Consider the following 17,510-nt stretch of genomic DNA (forward strand, 5'->3'; position numbering starts at 1 on the left):
AAATTGGATACAATTATTACAATTATTAATTATTAGATGGCGCTATCGAGATGTCTATTTCGAGATGTGGTAAAACTTATCACATAAAGATAGCAAATTACGAAATTAAAAAGGAAATAATTAATGTACCAAGTTGAGTGGGTTACCTGTGTTTTTAGAAAACTCTGGTTTCAGAAAATACTTCCGGTTGGGACCGGAAGCTGTTTTGTTGATTACCCGTGATGCCATGTTCCGTGACGTCTTGACGAGAGGAAAACACATACAAAAAAAGATCCTTGGAGCCGAGAATAAGTGCAGTTTTTTAGTTCATGGGGAGCGCAAAGAATTCCTCTTCATGACCACTCTTCTACAGATTCATGTACCTTAACCATCAGAACGGTCGTATTAATCATAGCTACAGCCATTCGAGGAATAACTCAAGAAGTAGGTTTGAGGTTGGTATGAAGATTGTGTGTGTTCGCCAAACTCTTTCGATGGAAAGACATGGCGATAGGAAAATCCATCTTCAGCAGCGACTTATACACTGTCGTTCAGGGAATCATAGAAGCGAACAAACCAAGATAAAGACTGCATCTTTTTATCAGAAGGGCGCTGTTTCACTTTACCTCACGTTCGAGTCGTCAGATCTTCTTTCCGTGGTTGATGTGAAAGCGTGTTTCGAATCTCATCGAGAATTTTGGATATTTGTTTTGTTTGGATGCAAATGGTCGCTTAGCTAAACAGCGCTCTTGGTAATCCATAAATCCATCGTCATATCAAACAAATCGTATCTCTTTTCTCGAAGTAGTCTTTCAAGACTTCTCTGTCGTTTCCATAATATTCTAAAAGGCCATATAAAAGGTGCGAAAACTATCTCACGATGTTTATATTCCAAAGCTTGTCTTCGTTTGAATGAGCAGTATTGTTATTATTCCATCCCAGAATAACTCTGTTTTTTAAATTTTATTTTATTAGAGATTAGAAATGGAATGTTGGATTAATGCCATTCAGATTTTGCACTTCGAAAATATTGTTAAAAATTTCCGACAGACTTTCTATCGGCTATGGTAGCGGTGATTTCCTTTTTCCCACACCAATCTTGATGGATTTTATTGAGTTGTAAAAAGCTGTTCTCTAACCGAAAATAAGATCAAAGTTGAACCTATAAAACTCCGTATATTTTGAACCTTTACGTACAATTATTTGAGTCTGACAAGCTTACAATCCGAAGAAATATCTGATAAATATACATTGTCAAAAATAAAGACGACATTTCTCGTAATCATGTCAGAGTCTGCTATTTCTATCAATCTCGTCCTGTCGAATTCGTCTCAAATTTCTCTTGGCCATGAAAAAACAATAATAATCGCATAATTCCCGTGAGACAAGAAAATGTGCCTTCTTTAAATGAAACACTTGAGTGATTTTGTATGTTTTGTTCCAGTCGATGGACTCAATTCGCTCCATGGTTTTAAAGAATAGAAATCGTGGAATATTGTTAAAAGGATCAGTCGTAGGCAGGCCGGTTTTTGGGTTAATTGTTTGTTGTGTTGCGGTAGCAGTATTTATACTATTTCTAGGTCTGGCTGGTTCGTAAATTAAAGCTCTACAGTCGCATTGAAATGATAATTTCTTGTTTTTCAGCTTCAGCAGTTCAACACCAATGAAGATCAGGCGTTAATCAACAAAAAACTTCCAAAAGAGCTTATTCTAAGGTATTAAGCACAAATGACAACATAGGTTATTTTCATTCATATACAGTTATTGTCCCTTACTTCAAAAGAAACAATCAACCTTATTAATAATCCAATGGAGTATTTTTAAATAATATGTAGAACAATTCCAATATCTGGGCACTTTTTGCGTGAAAGAAATGAAAGAAAGTTTTCCCATTTCATTCCTATTTTCTAAATGCTAATTGAAAAACTGGGAAAATGTCTGCTTATATACATATTATGCAGCCATATGCAAATGCCTTGACCTATTATTTTCAGATAATAAATAAATGTATATATATATATATTGTAGCCTGCATAACTGTGCTTTCTTCAAAGTGCCGCTACGCAGGCTTATAAAATATCCTATATTTTTTAATACTTTTTGAGAAAGGGTCAAAGTTTTTTCTATATGGCTGTATATATTTGATATTATTCTATATTATTTGAGTGTGTTATTTGTTTACGTTGATTATAATGAATATAAAGTGTTTCCCTTTCATTATCATTTTATGAATAATTCAAAGAATTTTACCAAATGGAATATTCAAATCATAATTCATTATTTTATTTACAAATAGGTTCACTGCTAAACTCAGGAATACTATTGTATTAAAAAATATACAAGCTTACATTGTCAAAATCAAGAAAATATTTCTAGTAAACTTACAAACACTATTATTTTGGATTTCTTCAATTTGTCATCAGTTTGTACATATTTTGCAACTTTGGGAATAGATATCTCAGTAGATTATTTATTTATTGTAGCTGTTAAGACAAACTAAAACAAATGCTAGAAATTGGAAAATCATGATAATCTTAGTTTCCAGTATTAGAAGAAAGATTATAAGTGATACATATTATGAAATGAATTGAATCATGACAGATTTAATGTACCAAGACACCTTTGTTTGTTGATGGTCAAGAATTTTTTTATTACCATACACCAAATAATGTGTGAAGCCATTTGTTTTGGAGCAAAACATTGTGCTTAAAATCATGCCTGGTATGGGGTATTTATATGGTCATCAGATTTTGGTGTTTTGCATGTTTTAATATGAAATTTTTCCATGTTTTAGAATCTTTTCCTTCCTTGATGTAGTAACACTGTGCCGTTGTGCCCAAGTTTCCAAGGTAACCTTAATTGTCTGCTAATATTTGACATATGTTATTCTAATGTTAATAAGTAGTTACCATTTTCTGAGGATTCACTTTTAAGGTGGTAGGATGACCCAAATTTGAATGGATCGATAAGATTAAGTTCAATAAATGTCAGAAAATTGGTGAATGTTAATTTATTATTTTTCAAAAAGTATATATCTCCATAATTATGCCAAATTCAAACCAATTTGAATTGTGTCTTTTATAAAATTGAATATGAGTCAGATCAATCCTCCCAAAACTAGTTGTTCTGTGGCATGGGAGTAGTACTATATGACTTCTTTTTTTCTGAGTTTTGAAGCTCTACCTAAAAAGCAAGTTCAAAATCCCAATATTTGTTTGAGTTGAAAAACAGTCACTCTGTGCAAACACTGCTAGGTCATGTCCACCTCTGAACCCCAGAATACCTCACTTGATAGCAAACTAAACCTTGGTCAAACAGAGTGAGAAAACCTGTATTCAATTGATATCTGACCTTGACTGAGAGAAATGAAAGAAATCATTTTTGTTTATTTTTAGCTATGGAATGTCTTGGCACTAGATGGCAGCAATTGGCAAAGGGTTGACTTATTTGCCTTTCAAAGAGATATAGAGGTATGTTTTACTATGAAAAATTAAAGATAGGACTGTATTACTAGTTTAATTATTATGTTTATGAATTTGTCAATATGACCTAGAAGTGCATTCCAACTCATTTTAGGTTAAAGATAATTACTTCTCGTTTAAGAATAAATTATGCATTTCCATATAATATAACATATGCCCTAGCTAATAATCGTAAATTTGTGACTACAATATGAAAAACGAGAATTTTTTTTTTAATGTTCATAAGATATTATTTTGATTTTGATTTTTGCTGACAATAAAGCATTGGATAGGTATTATTTCTTTATTGCTCAACTTTATTTCTTACATTAGTCTGGTCTCTGCTTAATGAAAGATGCCATCTTCAAGCTATGCTCCCCAAGGGTTATTGGCTACAATAACCTCATGGGAAATTTATAATATAAAACCCTATATTTCTACTGGTCTCCAACTGATGACACACTTGGAATCAAACTCAAATGTCCCTGAATAGATTGATATATTAAAAATTAAACATTATAGCTAGTAATCACCCTAAAAATGTTTTGAAAAAGTGGATTTAGAATCTGACTAGATTTAATGAGTGGTTACTGGTAAGTCTAGAAACCATGATGAAGAGGGTTATTAAATATATACTTTAGGTCTAAAGAATCATCTTTCTCATTTGATTTATCGTAGCTTAATCACACACAGAACAAACATTTAACTGCTGAGCTGTCATGCGTTACTCTCAGATGATATTAAAAGAAAGAACTGGAATAAGATAACATGCAAGGCACATTATGAGCACTGTAATGCTCATAACAAATAATTTAAATGATAAATTTAGGTCACTAAATTTGTTCTTTTTTACTAAAGGAAATTGTTGTTCAGAATCTTTCCAAACGATGTGGAGGATTCCTTAAACAGCTTAGCCTACAAGGATGTAAAAGTATAGGAGATTGTGCTTTAAGGTATGAATATTATATATATTATTATATAGTATACTAATAGGTATAGATTGAATTATTAATCTATAAATGTTTTCATTTTACTTTTTCAGAATATTTTCCCAAAATTGTAGAAATATTGAAGACTTAATTTTAGAAAATTGTAAAAGAATTACTGATAGGTAAGTACTTTTAATTTTTTTCTTATTCTGCTTTTAATATATCATTTATTTTAAGATTCAAAGCATTTATTGAAAGCTATTCAAAATTATCAACCACTTACAAACACTTTTAAAATTAATGAAATAAGATCGAAAGTACAAAAGAATTGCTAGACTTTCTTTCACAAAGAGCGTAATCTTCTTATCTTGTTTTCCTATCAACCTTATTTATTTTAGAAATTATTTTGATAGTGTATCCTTGCCCTAAGTCTTCCCTTATTCAGTGATAAAATGCCACAGGTAGCCCAGGCAACCAAGGCATCTATGTGGGATGGAAATGAAGTAAAATGAATCCATTGTTAATGTATTAGACCCAGGTGTCTCATAAGTTATCTTCATGATATTTTATTGATTGACCTATGAACACTTTTCAGTTTTGTTATAAAAATCAATTTGGTAAAGTGGATGTTATTTTGCATTTACACCAAAATAACTCAAGGGGATTTGATCTAAATATATCAAACTGTTAAGACCACTTTTTAGCATTATATCTATTTGTCTTCTCATTTCTCCTTAAGGCACCTCTATATTATGGACACCTCTATATGATGGACACCTCTATATGATGGACACTTTTTTCTCTCCCTTTGGTGTCCATATGATAGAGCTTCCATTGCATACTAAAGATTATAACGTCTATCCTAATATATTATTTGTCTAATTTATGTTTAGCACCTGTATTAGCCTTAGTACATACTGCACAAGACTTCAGAAGCTAGACGTATCATCTTGTGGACAGATTACTGATGACTCATTAGTTGCACTCAGGTGAATCTCCCCGACCCACACCTCAGGGTGGCTCTCCCCACCCCACACCTCAGGGTGGCTCTCCCCACCCCACACCTCAGGGTGGCTCTCCCTACCCTCTAATGTGTGACACATGATTTATGTTAAAATGAGTATGTGATATATAAAAATAACAAGATGTAGAGCATGATTCGTGAATTCCAGGTTTACTGTGATGCGTGATTCATCTGCGATGTGTGTGATTCATGAATGATTAATCAATTTTGTAGAAAGTGAAATTCAGTTAAGATTCAAAGTTATGTGTAAATCTTAGAATTATTGATGCGTAAAACGTGATGCCGACCTCCTGTGCCACATTATTACCTTCCCTAAGAGAGGATTGAAACTTCCAAGGAGTAAGGAGGGTTTAAGAGTTTCAGTCTTGACATTGGGAAATACCACCCCCACACTCTTGCCATCAGTGCAGGTACAAACTTAATTATATCTATGCACTTAACACCAAGAGGAGGTTTTCTACAAAGCTAAGAGGTTTTTTATTTCTCATTGGACACATTGTCATAAAAATCCTATTTACTTTAATATATTATTTATAAAGTATAATAAATTAGAAGACATTATACTGAATTCCTAATAGCTTGTGGTCTGGCATGTATTTTTAAAGCATTTCTTAGTTAATGGATCCATTACTTTGTTTTTGATCTATTAAGATATTAATATCTCATAGTATCTTAACCCTATGTCTTTAAAAATCATTACAAAAAGTGCTCATCATTAACACAGCATTCGTAAATTTGTATTCAATACAACTCCCTTTTGAAGCAGTTTTTACAAAATATTAATTCATCACCCCATTATTATTTACAATCTGGACTAAAGGCTAGCAAAATGATAAATTTTGAAGAGGGGAAAGCCTATAAAAATGATATGTATTAGGAGAAATGTAGAGTACAATCATAGTTAACTATGGTATAATGCAGTAGAGGAACTTTATGGCATTGTTCCTTGCATTGAGATATTATTCCTGGGGCCCTTGCTGTGATTTCTATGAAGGAAAAATAAAACCAGAGACCTAGCTGTCACAATAAGAAATTGGGTGATAATTTGCATCTGAATATTATATTTTTAATTTGTAGTCGTGGGTGTTCAAAACTCCATCACCTCAATATCTCCTGGTGTTCTCAAATCTCAAACTATGGTGTACAGCGTCTTGCACAAGGATGTATACACTTATTAACATTCAGCGCAAAGGGGTGTATTTTGGTGAGTACTTTAGTTACTCCGAAGAAATGAGCCTATCTTGACAGTCTTTTATCATATCCAAACAGTATGATATCTGTCATCTAAGTTACTGTCCAGCTGATCTGAAATAGTGATGTAGAAATGATGTCACTGCAAAACTGAGGTGCCATGAAGTAGGTGTGAAAATTGACCAGCAAAAAATAAAAACCTTTCCACTATTACAATAAAAATATAAAACTCAGTTATTGTGTGACTGTGCATCAACCTCTCATTAGCAACCTTTTTTCTTATTTGGTGGCCTGGAAATCCATAATCTCAAGAGGAAAAGTGACACCTCAGTTTTGCAAATTATCTAGATTCTTATTGGCTGACATTTTCTCTCAGATCAGCTGGATGTGATTTAGAAAACACTCCATTATTTTTCCAGCTGATGAAAGTCAGATTAGTAGATGCCGCTGGCTATAGTCTACTGGGCTTTGTAGTAATAGAGGAAAAACAATGCTTGCATGCACTCTGATGTTAACACACGCTTCAGGTTTATTCTTGGGTACCCTGGGTTGCAGATGCTCATTAGGCTATCACTAGGGAGCTATTGGTCAGCAGTTGTGAAAGCTGTTGTATTTTAAGTACTGTTTAATAAACTTGCAGGAGTGTTTTATCAGGATTTAAAAACACGAGGCATAGCCGAGTGTTTTTAGACCTGATAAAACACGATCTGCGAGTTTATTGAATGGCTTCAAAAACTGATGATGTACGTTCTCATATTGTACTGAATTCAACTTCTAAATTCCAATAAGATCATCAGTATTAGGGCCACAGGTTTGTTAGCCACTGGCTATTAATTAAGTGCTACCCTAGCAAAACATGGACAATGTATTTTATTTATTCTGAATGATATTTTATTGAGTGCATCAATGGTAGTATATTCTGAAGTCAACAAGAAAGCATCTATGTGTAAGCAAGCTATTATTCCTTTATGTCTTTGTTTTATTTTCATTTGTATTTGTTGTCTTTAGTTAACAGATGATGCCCTTCTTCACCTTACCAAAGGATGCACTGGACTACAAACTATTAATTTACATAGTTGTGATGTGAGTGTAAAGTAGTTTTCTGATAACGTAAATCTCTCTTTCTTTTCCTCTCATTTTCTTTCCTACCACTATATCTTGTTTTGTCTTTCCCTCAATCCTACCCTTGTCTAAGTTCCTTGTAACTCCTCTTTTCTTGCCATTCTCTTTTCTCCTTGTCTCTTTATCTACAGTTAGTGTACCTCTTCTGATCTCTCTTAGTACAGGGCTAAAAAGAGTGGCTGGTCATGCAGTTGCTAGTCAAATTAGTCTTAGATCGCTCATATAATTTTTCTATGGCTCAAAATTACTGGAGAAGGCAAAGGTTCGACTGGACAAGTTCCAATGCTGGCTGGCCATTGTCCAGTGACCAGCGGTTATTTGTAGCCCTGCAGTATTATCTGTTCTAAACATTCTATTATCTTTCTTTCCCATTTTTTCCATTTCTTTTCCATTTCTCATTCCTCTTCTTCCCTACTCTATTCCCCCTACACTTTTATCCTTCTTCACTTCTAATTCTCGGTCAGTATAATTATTACCCTCACCATTCATCACCTTATCTTGGCAGAATATAAAAGATATAGGTATACAGCACATCAGCCAAAACTGTAAAAACTTGAGATTCCTGTGTATCTCAAACTGTAAACAACTGACAGATGCTTCACTACAGTATCTTGGTTTAGGATGTCCTGAACTCAGGTATCTTTTAAGTATTCATCTGTGAAATATTATGAATGTCATTGGATAAGCTGCACTTCCCTAAAGCTAGGTTCTCACTTGGAACAGAATGGGATAGGAGTCAATGCAGCTTATGATAAAGTGAAAACCAAAAAACGGACTTGAACTTGAGGTATAATTGGTATGACAAGGGGTTTTCACTTGCAACTTCATGCATGAAGTGCTTCTGATTCAAAATCCAACTCAGTCCCAAACGAAAATCAGGCTTTAAGGTTCAAATTATTTCATAAGTAGGATTTTCATTAGTTTGTCTCGTTTTTCAAATTTCATTTTGCAGCTTCTCATTGGTCAATTTTTGTATTTGCATTTGAATTCCTGTGTTCTCATTGGTTAATCATGTGTCTGTTTCCAGGACTCTAGAGGCTGCTCAGTGTGTGGAGTTTACTGATGCAGGTTTTCAAGCTCTTTGTAGGGTTAGTATAGGACTTATAGCCCCACCAACAATTTTGCTGCAATTTTTGATTTCTCACTAAACTCTAAAGAGGACTTCTCAAGACTGCACCCACCCAGACGATCATACTTCACAACAGTTTTTTCATTAAATAATTTTATTCGTTTATTTTTAATATTTCTATTTCTAATTTTTCTGCAATATTAGCTCCCCCCCCCCCCCCCCCCCATCCAAAACTTTCTTCGTGTCAACTTTTATGTCATCTTAGCAGCTTTAAGATGTAAATATTGTGGGTTTTTTGTTAAATATGTCTACAGGGATGCCACGATCTGCAAAGAATGGACTTAGAGGAATGCACTCGTGTAAGTCAAAAATCAACTTCTAAATTCTAATTCGATCTGGAAGGCTCTAGATATGTAATTGTAGTAACCTTAATTAACTAATTGTGTGGTTCTTTTTTTAGAGTCAATCGACTCATTTACATTCTTTTATCTTGAGATTACTAGAGTGCAAACTATATATCTGTAAAATGGCACCAAAACTAAATAGCACTAAACACACCTATTTCTTTTGTCTTCAATAGATTGTTTCATTGGTGCTATTTTGTACCAATGAGTAGTACTAGAGTGCAAAAAATTAATCTGTGAAACACTAATTACTAAATAGTACAAACTAGTGCTAATTAAACAATAGAAAACAATGGAATTTGCATGAAATTGTGCTATTTAGTATTACTAAAGTTTCACGGTTATATTGTTTGCACTCTATTATAGATTGTTGTCTCTCTCTGCACTATTTGCACGTATTAACCCTTACTTTTCTTCCAGATCACAGATTCCACTCTCATTCACTTATCCCTATGGTGCAGTGGCTTGCAAAAACTGGTAAGTCTCATACTGGTTTGGTTATACCCACCAAATAAGCCCAGAGGAGGATCCAGGGCTATCCCAAGTGCCTTTGCGAGCTTATCATTGTTTTCTTTGGTTTCAACCGTTTTTTTGTGCATCTTTTTCTAATGATACTTCTGTACTACGAATACTAATACTAATACTAAGGTGTTGCTTTATAGTGATTTTACTTTGCCTGTGAAACAAAGTTGTGTAAATACGGACTTAACAGTCCAAGTAAAACAAAAGTAAGCAATTGAATTTTTTACCTGCTTCTATGTATTACGTTGAATATTCTTTCACAGGCGAAGTAAAATCTCTCTGGCATTTGATGAAGACATGCCGTTTGACTAATTTGGCTAATAAAAGTACCACCCAGTTGTAGGGACTGTACTGAACCTGAAAGTACCCCAAAGTACTCCAGTATCTTGACGAGTATCTCTACATTTCTTGAAGCGATGTAGAAAACAGATATCGCTAAAGGCAGACGTACGCTCTACTTTAAGTAGAGTACAATTGATTTTTTTAATTTTGAAAATCTTAATGTCAGTTGTTTCCATGGGAAAATGTTGTATCTCACTTCCAATGCATAATAGGATAACCTTGGATCCTCCTCTGGGATAAGCCATTACAATTAATAGTAAGACTAAAAATAATCATATTCGTCAAGGAAAACATTCTTGTCCTTTTATTGCTTGCGTGATTTATGGTTTTGTCAGCAGCCACTTCAAATAATTTATCTAATCACAAAGTCATTAAGGGACGGACCATTAGATAATTGAGGAGGGGCTTGCGTAAATCCCCAAAAATATATCGAGCAAGCACTTCACCTACGAAAAATATCGCGCAACCCCTCCTTTCGGTAAATATATATCGAGCAAACACAAACAATTTTAGTGGAGGGTCCTCACAAAAAAAATAAATATCGTGCAACAAAAACTGATTCCTGCAATGCCTACTCCCTCTCAATTACCTACTGGTCCATCCCTGATAACGAATGATTCCACACTATTTGACCTTGACAGGTCTGCCTACGGATAAAAAAAGAAAAACGCACACAAGAATGTAACCGATGAACAGCATAAAAAAAATTTTTTAATGCTTTTGATTCGGATAGGAATTAGAATATCTTGAATTTTTTGGGACGTAATTCAGCAAAACATCATCATATGTTGAATTTTATGAGGGCCACAAGTTTATTAGCTTCGGCGCTATTTCGTGCAACCCTCTGTAAATAGAGTCTTCTTCTAAAGGAAGAAAAGTATTAGAGGTCATTCGTTATACTTTCATAGAGATTTGCTTCACGGTGTAAGATATATAGTAGGTAGAAGTCGAGGTTTAACTTGTTCAAAAATCGTGCAAGTAAAAAACTGCAGTTCATTTACAGTCGACTTGGGACCCAGTAAGTTTTATCGATACCCTGAAACCTCTAAGCTGATCAAAGTCAGGGCACAGGTAACTCACTGATGGAATTGGAATTAAACTTGTTAGGTTTTTGCGGAGGAAGGAAACCGTGGAGCCTTAAAAAAACACTACTCATATGTGACGGGAGTCCAGAAATGGTTTCTAGTAAATCCAGTCTTTAATTAATGATATTTGACATGGATTTGTATTTCAGAGTTTGTCCCATTGTGAACTGATCACAGACGAAGGCATTCATCAATTAGGAGCCAGTCCTTGTTCTACTGATCATTTGGAATACCTAGAGCTTGACAACTGCCCCCTCATCACGGACAACGCTCTAGATTATCTCTTGTATGTATTACTAATGCCCTTAAATGGGATATTTTTTCTCCTTTCATACTCATTTTAAAGCCCGCACTCACCAATGGTGCAAAATTGCCCAGTGACGTGCAATGTATTATTCCGCAAAGATAGTGCAATTTTCATTGCGCAAAAACGTCTGCAATCATGCAAGCAATGACTTTTCCGTGTAGCGCTGAACAAGAGCAGATGTCGCTTGTCATAGATTTTTGTTGCTGGAAAAGTTACTATGTCAGTGTAACATCCATCACATCCCAGACAGCATCGTCTAACGCAACATGTAAGGTCGTCAAAGGAAAGCCTGGGGTGCTTACCACCTACCCGGAAAAACCGGAAATTCCGGTTGGAAAAACAAAAATTTTAAAAATTTCGGAAACTCGGTTTTTCGTTTGTGGTAATCCACTTCCCGCTCTTTTCGGTTCTTCCGGTAGACGCGTGTACCATTTGTCGGAAGTCAAAGTTTCCCGCTCTTTTCTTACCAATAGCAAACAAATTCGCAACCGGATGAATTGGTTTCAAAAAATATCCCTGACTTCGTGTGTTCGTCCGTTTGTCGGGTTTCGTTCGGCCATCTTTTACTCCATCTTATTTCACGTATTTATTCACTTCATTCATTCTTCTTCTTTGTGTTTTCTCCAAAGGCAATGTCGCAAGCTTAGAAGAATAGAACTATATGACTGTCAATTAATCACCAAGGCGGGCATACGAAAATTCCAGGTTTGTCAGTCAGTCAGTTTGATTTTACCGACTTAGCCCATGTACCGATAAAACGGTGGACAAGTAAAATCAGTTAGAGTTTATTGTTGGGATATTTAGTGTTGTTTGTAGTCGACGAAACCATGTAAAACACCTCAATTATTCGTGTTTAGAGGAATACATCTATTTCAAAAAACGTCTGTTGGAGGTCTAATTGTTTTGTGATTTTATTTATTAGTTTGTAACAAGTTCATATCTAAATAGGCTAACTTTGAGCGTTGACCTGCGCTGGCGAATTGTCTGGCTAAGAGTATTTTGAATTTATAACGAGAAAACACTCATGTCCCCCAAAATTCTCCGACTGACCACGTTTTTTGAAATAAATGTATGTCCACAGTCACCTTTCGGTCGTGCAATCGCCAATAACCGATTGTCATTCACCCCTTCAACCTTTTTTGAAATACCTGTATATGTACAGGGGCAGATCCAGGATTTTTCAAGGGGGGGGGGGGGGGTTGTAGCATTGATTGAGGTACTTGTTTGGTGGGAAAGTAGCACAGGGTTCCCAAACTGAAGTAGGTCTTATGATAATGATTATTTGCTGCAGGCGAGCATGGTTGTTTCAGGTCCCACACACGGCGTATAGAAAAAAAAGCGAGCGAAATGTGTTCGGCACCCCAATTTTAATAAAACTCGCGATGCTGTTGATGTTGTCATGAAAATAATAATAATAATAATAATAATAAATCACGATGGCTCTCATGGGGGGGGGGGGGGGGTTGCAACCCCCAAAACCCACCCCTAGATCCGCCACTGATGTATTATGTGTATCGTTAGATGACGATTTGTTCCAGTCCAACTTCAGAGAACAGTTGATTTCAGTATTGACTCTTGTCATGTATGATTTATTTTCAGGCATCATTACCATACGTCAAAGTACAAGCCTATTTCGCTCCCATCACCCCTACCCCCAGCGTGGAAGGAGGACGAACTCGTATGTGTCGCTGTTGTATCGTTCTATAGCAACACGGTCAGGCATTTTTACTTTAAATGATTTCATTAGTGTAGATAGTTAGCCACAAGTCGGTGCTTTGGGTTGTCAGTCAAGAAGGTTAACCGGCCGAGCGGGGAATTTTTCTTGATTATATTTTGATTGTTTTGGAATCTCTAATAACCTTAATTGTCAATTTTGATTGGTCGATAGCTTTCCCCACGTGACGGGTTTCAGAGTTCGTCCCCAATCACCTTTACCAAAAAATCAACTGAAAACATTCCTCGATCCCGATTGGTCAAGTAGGCAAGTCACATGACGTGAGTGCATCTCCCGTGAGTGTGACAAAGCTGCACAGCCCAAAGCACTGCAACTTCCAAACAAAAGAATTCACGATGCTTTTATTTTAATAAGTAAGTATATTTTAAGCGAAAGGGGTTAAATTAATTGACAAAAGGTAGAATTAATGCTTTGTTTTGCTGCGCAAACTACTGCACCCGCCGGACGTTGTTTGATGTGTATCTTCCTTGTCGGTTATCCCACTTCGTTTCCAAACAATATTTTCATAACTTCGAATCCTATTTTCTCCTATATTGTCCAAAATGGTCGTCAATATTGCGTATTTTTCCACCGTCATAAGAAACATTCTTTAGTGGTCCAGTGCCAAAATGGGACGATTTTTTTCATTTATCTTGTTTTTTTCCACTTTAGGTTTTCAATCAGATGCTACTTAAGGTCGCTCTGTAGCAAACATTCAGTTTTCTTAACAAAAACCTCGGCTCCCAAACAAAATAATTTGAACTCGGTAAACTAAATTTGAACGTCCGTAAAAATATTTTAGAATAAGTCGCTGGTTCTCATAATTCTATCAGAACGCATAATAATCTTACCTGAAAATTGAATATGAAGTCTTGTCATATGGCACAAAATTTGATTTTAACGAAGATGCTTGACCCATATTAAGATTTGTAAGTACATTTGTAAATAGGTAGCAAGTTAAAGTTTTATTCGTAGATTTTAAAAGAACTGCACAAATGTAGATACTTGAGGTAGTTGGGTTTTTTAGAGACCGCATGTCGTGGGTTCCACACTGATAGACCACTCCCTTATTGGACTGACGTTAGGCAGCACCTTTTATTGATAAGGTGAAACTAGAAAGGGATCAACTCTCGATTGACGTGATTTCCTAACCACATTCTTTCGTCGAGCATGCGCACTAACATCAGGTGCATTTAAGAGCAGCCTCGTTCCCAGACCTTTTTGTTATCAATCGAAAAGGTGACATTAAGATAAGAGTTCCAATAAGAGTTTAATTGTGAACAATCTTGAGCCCAGTTTCCTCTCTTTGGTCAGCGGACTTGCGACAAAAAGACTCTCTCTTCAGGCGCAAAGCAGGGAGACTTCGGAGGACTCTGGGTACGAGATTCGACGGGCAAGCGAAGCCGATTGTCATTCTTATAGTCCCCAGACCTCCTCGCCATCTAGATCTGCGCAGTCGTAGTGAAACAACCAATAGATCACAAGCATATTTCACTGAGAGTGGAGTGTAATCAGTGTAGAGCACTGCAGACGGTTATAATACACCTTGCGTTTTTATTCATTATCAAAGCATGTATTATTTTAGAATCTAAAACAGAATTATTGCTGAGCTAATATATTTGTAAGTTTTGCTTTTTATCGTTTTATCACTGACTTAAATATTTAAAATTCAAGGCTTTTAAGTTTTGTTGAATGGATGTCTTTTTCGATGACTGCACACTGAGTTTGACCTCTTTCGTCAGCTTCAAGAAAGAATAAGTCACTCCTAAGAAGAAAGGCATTGCATCGCTGGTATTAGGACTAGAGTAAGCAGACTAAAAGGCTTCAAGGTATCATGTCTTCACTTGGGTTGTTTTTTCTGCGTGTTGTGTTTTCTTGGGTGGGTTACCTTTATTTGTACTTGCATTCTACTGGCTTAGGCCGAGAGGGTATTCAAGACAGGGAACCCACGCCCTCGAAAAACCAAGCACGGAAAACAATTACACAAGAGAAGGCTACCTTCCAGCTTCAACTAGGATACAAAATAAAGTAGAAAAGAGTTAAGTCGTGTGACCTCGATAGTCTGAGACTGTCGTGACATTACTGCAGGCAGAGTCACATGTTCAAACGTCAAATAAACGAGGAAAGGAGCAAAGTCGGTCGGACAGCTCGTTCATTTCAGCAAATGTTTATTGGTAATTAATTTAATGTGTTCTAGTTAGAGCTATAATTGTTGAATTTAGTAATTAGTTGTATTGTAAATTTTTTGGTGATTTTTGATGGCAAGAAAAATGAAAAATAAGCGATGGTACTTAGTTTAAGGACAGGCGACCGTCACTCGTTGATATCAGTTTATCGCGGTGGTTAAAATACAAGCGCACAACCCAATTCCGGTAAAATCATGCTTCCTCGTGTCTCTCCCTACTCATCCTCGTCAACCCAGGGGTAAAAGAAAACAAAAATTAGAAAAAAATGTTTTGGTAGCGAGAAACGAGCGACAGAATTTTACCTCTGGATTCCCGAGGGTGTTCTCCTACTATGATTGCTACATGTTTTATCAAGCATCTTGAAGCTAGCAACATCGCCCGATCCTCAATTCAGGGTGATGATTTGGCAGCACAGATGCACGTCTTGGACTAGATTCAAATTATTTAAAGATTCAATCTTGAGATTTTTGGCGTTGATTGGTCGTGTTGACGTGTCATACATTTTTGTCTCAAATCAGTTGTGTGACGTAGCTTTGCGCAGATTGATGTAGGACTCAGGGAAAACCCTCACAATCATGATGACAAAACTTGGCACGGGTTATCTTTCCAAAAAAAATCCCATTTTCCGATCGTTATTAAATTATTGTTTTACGAGTTCAGCGGCACCTGGGTCTCCTCGACCTTGAGTTGAATAGCCTGCGTTGCGGCGCTTTGGAGAGTGGAGGAGGAGAGAGGGGGGACCCACTAGCCAAAGCGGCTATGAGATGAAGGATTCTGGTTTACTTAAATAAGGAAGTAAAGAAAGACAGATTCTCCAGGCATTAGAGTGCATAACATGTATCCATGAAAAAGTTAACTAACAAAATCGTACAAATTAGTGCAAAGTTTTGTAGGTCTACTGAACTTACTAATTTGTAATGAAATTTCAGTATTTCGTACGTTTTTCACGGACTATATGGTATGCACTCTAGTGCTCCTTCAAGTTGTTTTATAATTTGTCAAAGAAATTTGTGGTTTCAACCGTTCCAGTTCTTCACAAAATTGTTATTTTTTATCTTACTAGTAATTAAGTTAAATGGGTCAGAAGTGAAAACGGTGTAAATTATTAAATAAAAATAAAAGATATTGAAAGGTTTAGTGTTTTGATGTTCTTGATTTTTGGCGGATAGAGTGCATTCCATAAATCCGTGAAAAAGTTAACTAACAAAATTGGGCTATATCTCATCTTATTGGGCTATATCTCATCTTATTGGGCTATATCTCATCTTATTGGACTATATCTCATCTTATTGGGCTATATCTCATCTTATTGGGCTATATCTCATCTCATTGGGCTATATCTCATCTCATTGGGCTATATCTCATCTTATTGGGCTATATCTCATCTCATTGGGCTATATCTCATCTCATTGGACTATATCTCATCTTATTGGGCTATATCTCATCTTATTGGGCTATATCTCATCTTATTGGGCTATATCTCATCTTATTGGGCTATATCTCGTCTTATTGGGCTATATCTCATCTTATTGGGCTATATCGTCTTATTGGGCTATATCGTCTTATTGGGCTATATCTCATCTTATTGGGCTATATCACATTAGTTTAGTTTAGTTTAGTGCGTTTAGCACTCCTAGGTGGAAGGCTTGATGCCTTACAGGCCTTGCGGCCCAATTGATAAGGCAGCCGGTTAGCACGGGCACTGAAGATGGTCGTCCGCCAGCGTCTTCAGTGGATCTTTAACGTCCGTCTTATACAGGGTATATAAAATAAGACGGCACATCAATCACCTTTACTTTACCCATAAACGAAAGACAAACACACGAAACTCTATCTATAGTTTTCGTCATCTTGGTTTTGTTTTGCCCCCTGGCGAAGATGGCCGCTGTATCGTCCAAGTCAGTCATTGATCTAAATGTCCTAAAAAGAAAAACCTTGTGCGGCTCATCTCCCTGGAGCAGTAAATGCCCTAAAGGGAGTAAAGCATGAATGTCAAGGGCATCGTTTTGATATGTTCAATTTTACGAAGTTTAATTCTAAGTTTCGAATCCGTTCCTCAATATGATCAAACAGGATGTAGGGCGGCATTCTTTTTCGGGCATGTAACAAAAACTCCCCATGCCTTCACCGACGACGGTACATTATTATAAATTGGATATATCGAACTCAGTTCCC

General features: G+C 36.0%; 1 protein-coding gene across 1 annotated transcript; it reads left to right on the forward strand.

Moving 5' to 3' along the window:
• The first annotated feature begins 224 nt into the window (after positions 1–224).
• Positions 225–16,472, forward strand: LOC116300030 (F-box/LRR-repeat protein 2). Its single transcript, XM_031708787.2, has 16 exons — positions 225–434; positions 1,624–1,694; positions 2,774–2,828; positions 3,375–3,449; positions 4,299–4,393; positions 4,483–4,551; positions 5,263–5,358; positions 6,471–6,597; positions 7,593–7,667; positions 8,212–8,342; positions 8,734–8,794; positions 9,090–9,134; positions 9,600–9,656; positions 11,278–11,414; positions 12,065–12,140; positions 13,035–16,472. Exons 1-16 carry the CDS (start codon positions 357–359, stop codon positions 13,140–13,142), a joined length of 1,356 nt encoding a protein of 451 aa, XP_031564647.1. The 5' UTR covers positions 225–356; the 3' UTR covers positions 13,143–16,472.
• Positions 16,473–17,510: the final 1,038 nt, after the last annotated feature.

Source organism: Actinia tenebrosa, unplaced genomic scaffold (assembly GCF_029948245.1).
Source record: "Actinia tenebrosa isolate PJP-AT-01 unplaced genomic scaffold, QUT_ActTen_1.0 PGA_scaffold4__44_contigs__length_22323623, whole genome shotgun sequence".
Taxonomy (NCBI): Eukaryota; Metazoa; Cnidaria; class Anthozoa; order Actiniaria; family Actiniidae; genus Actinia; species Actinia tenebrosa.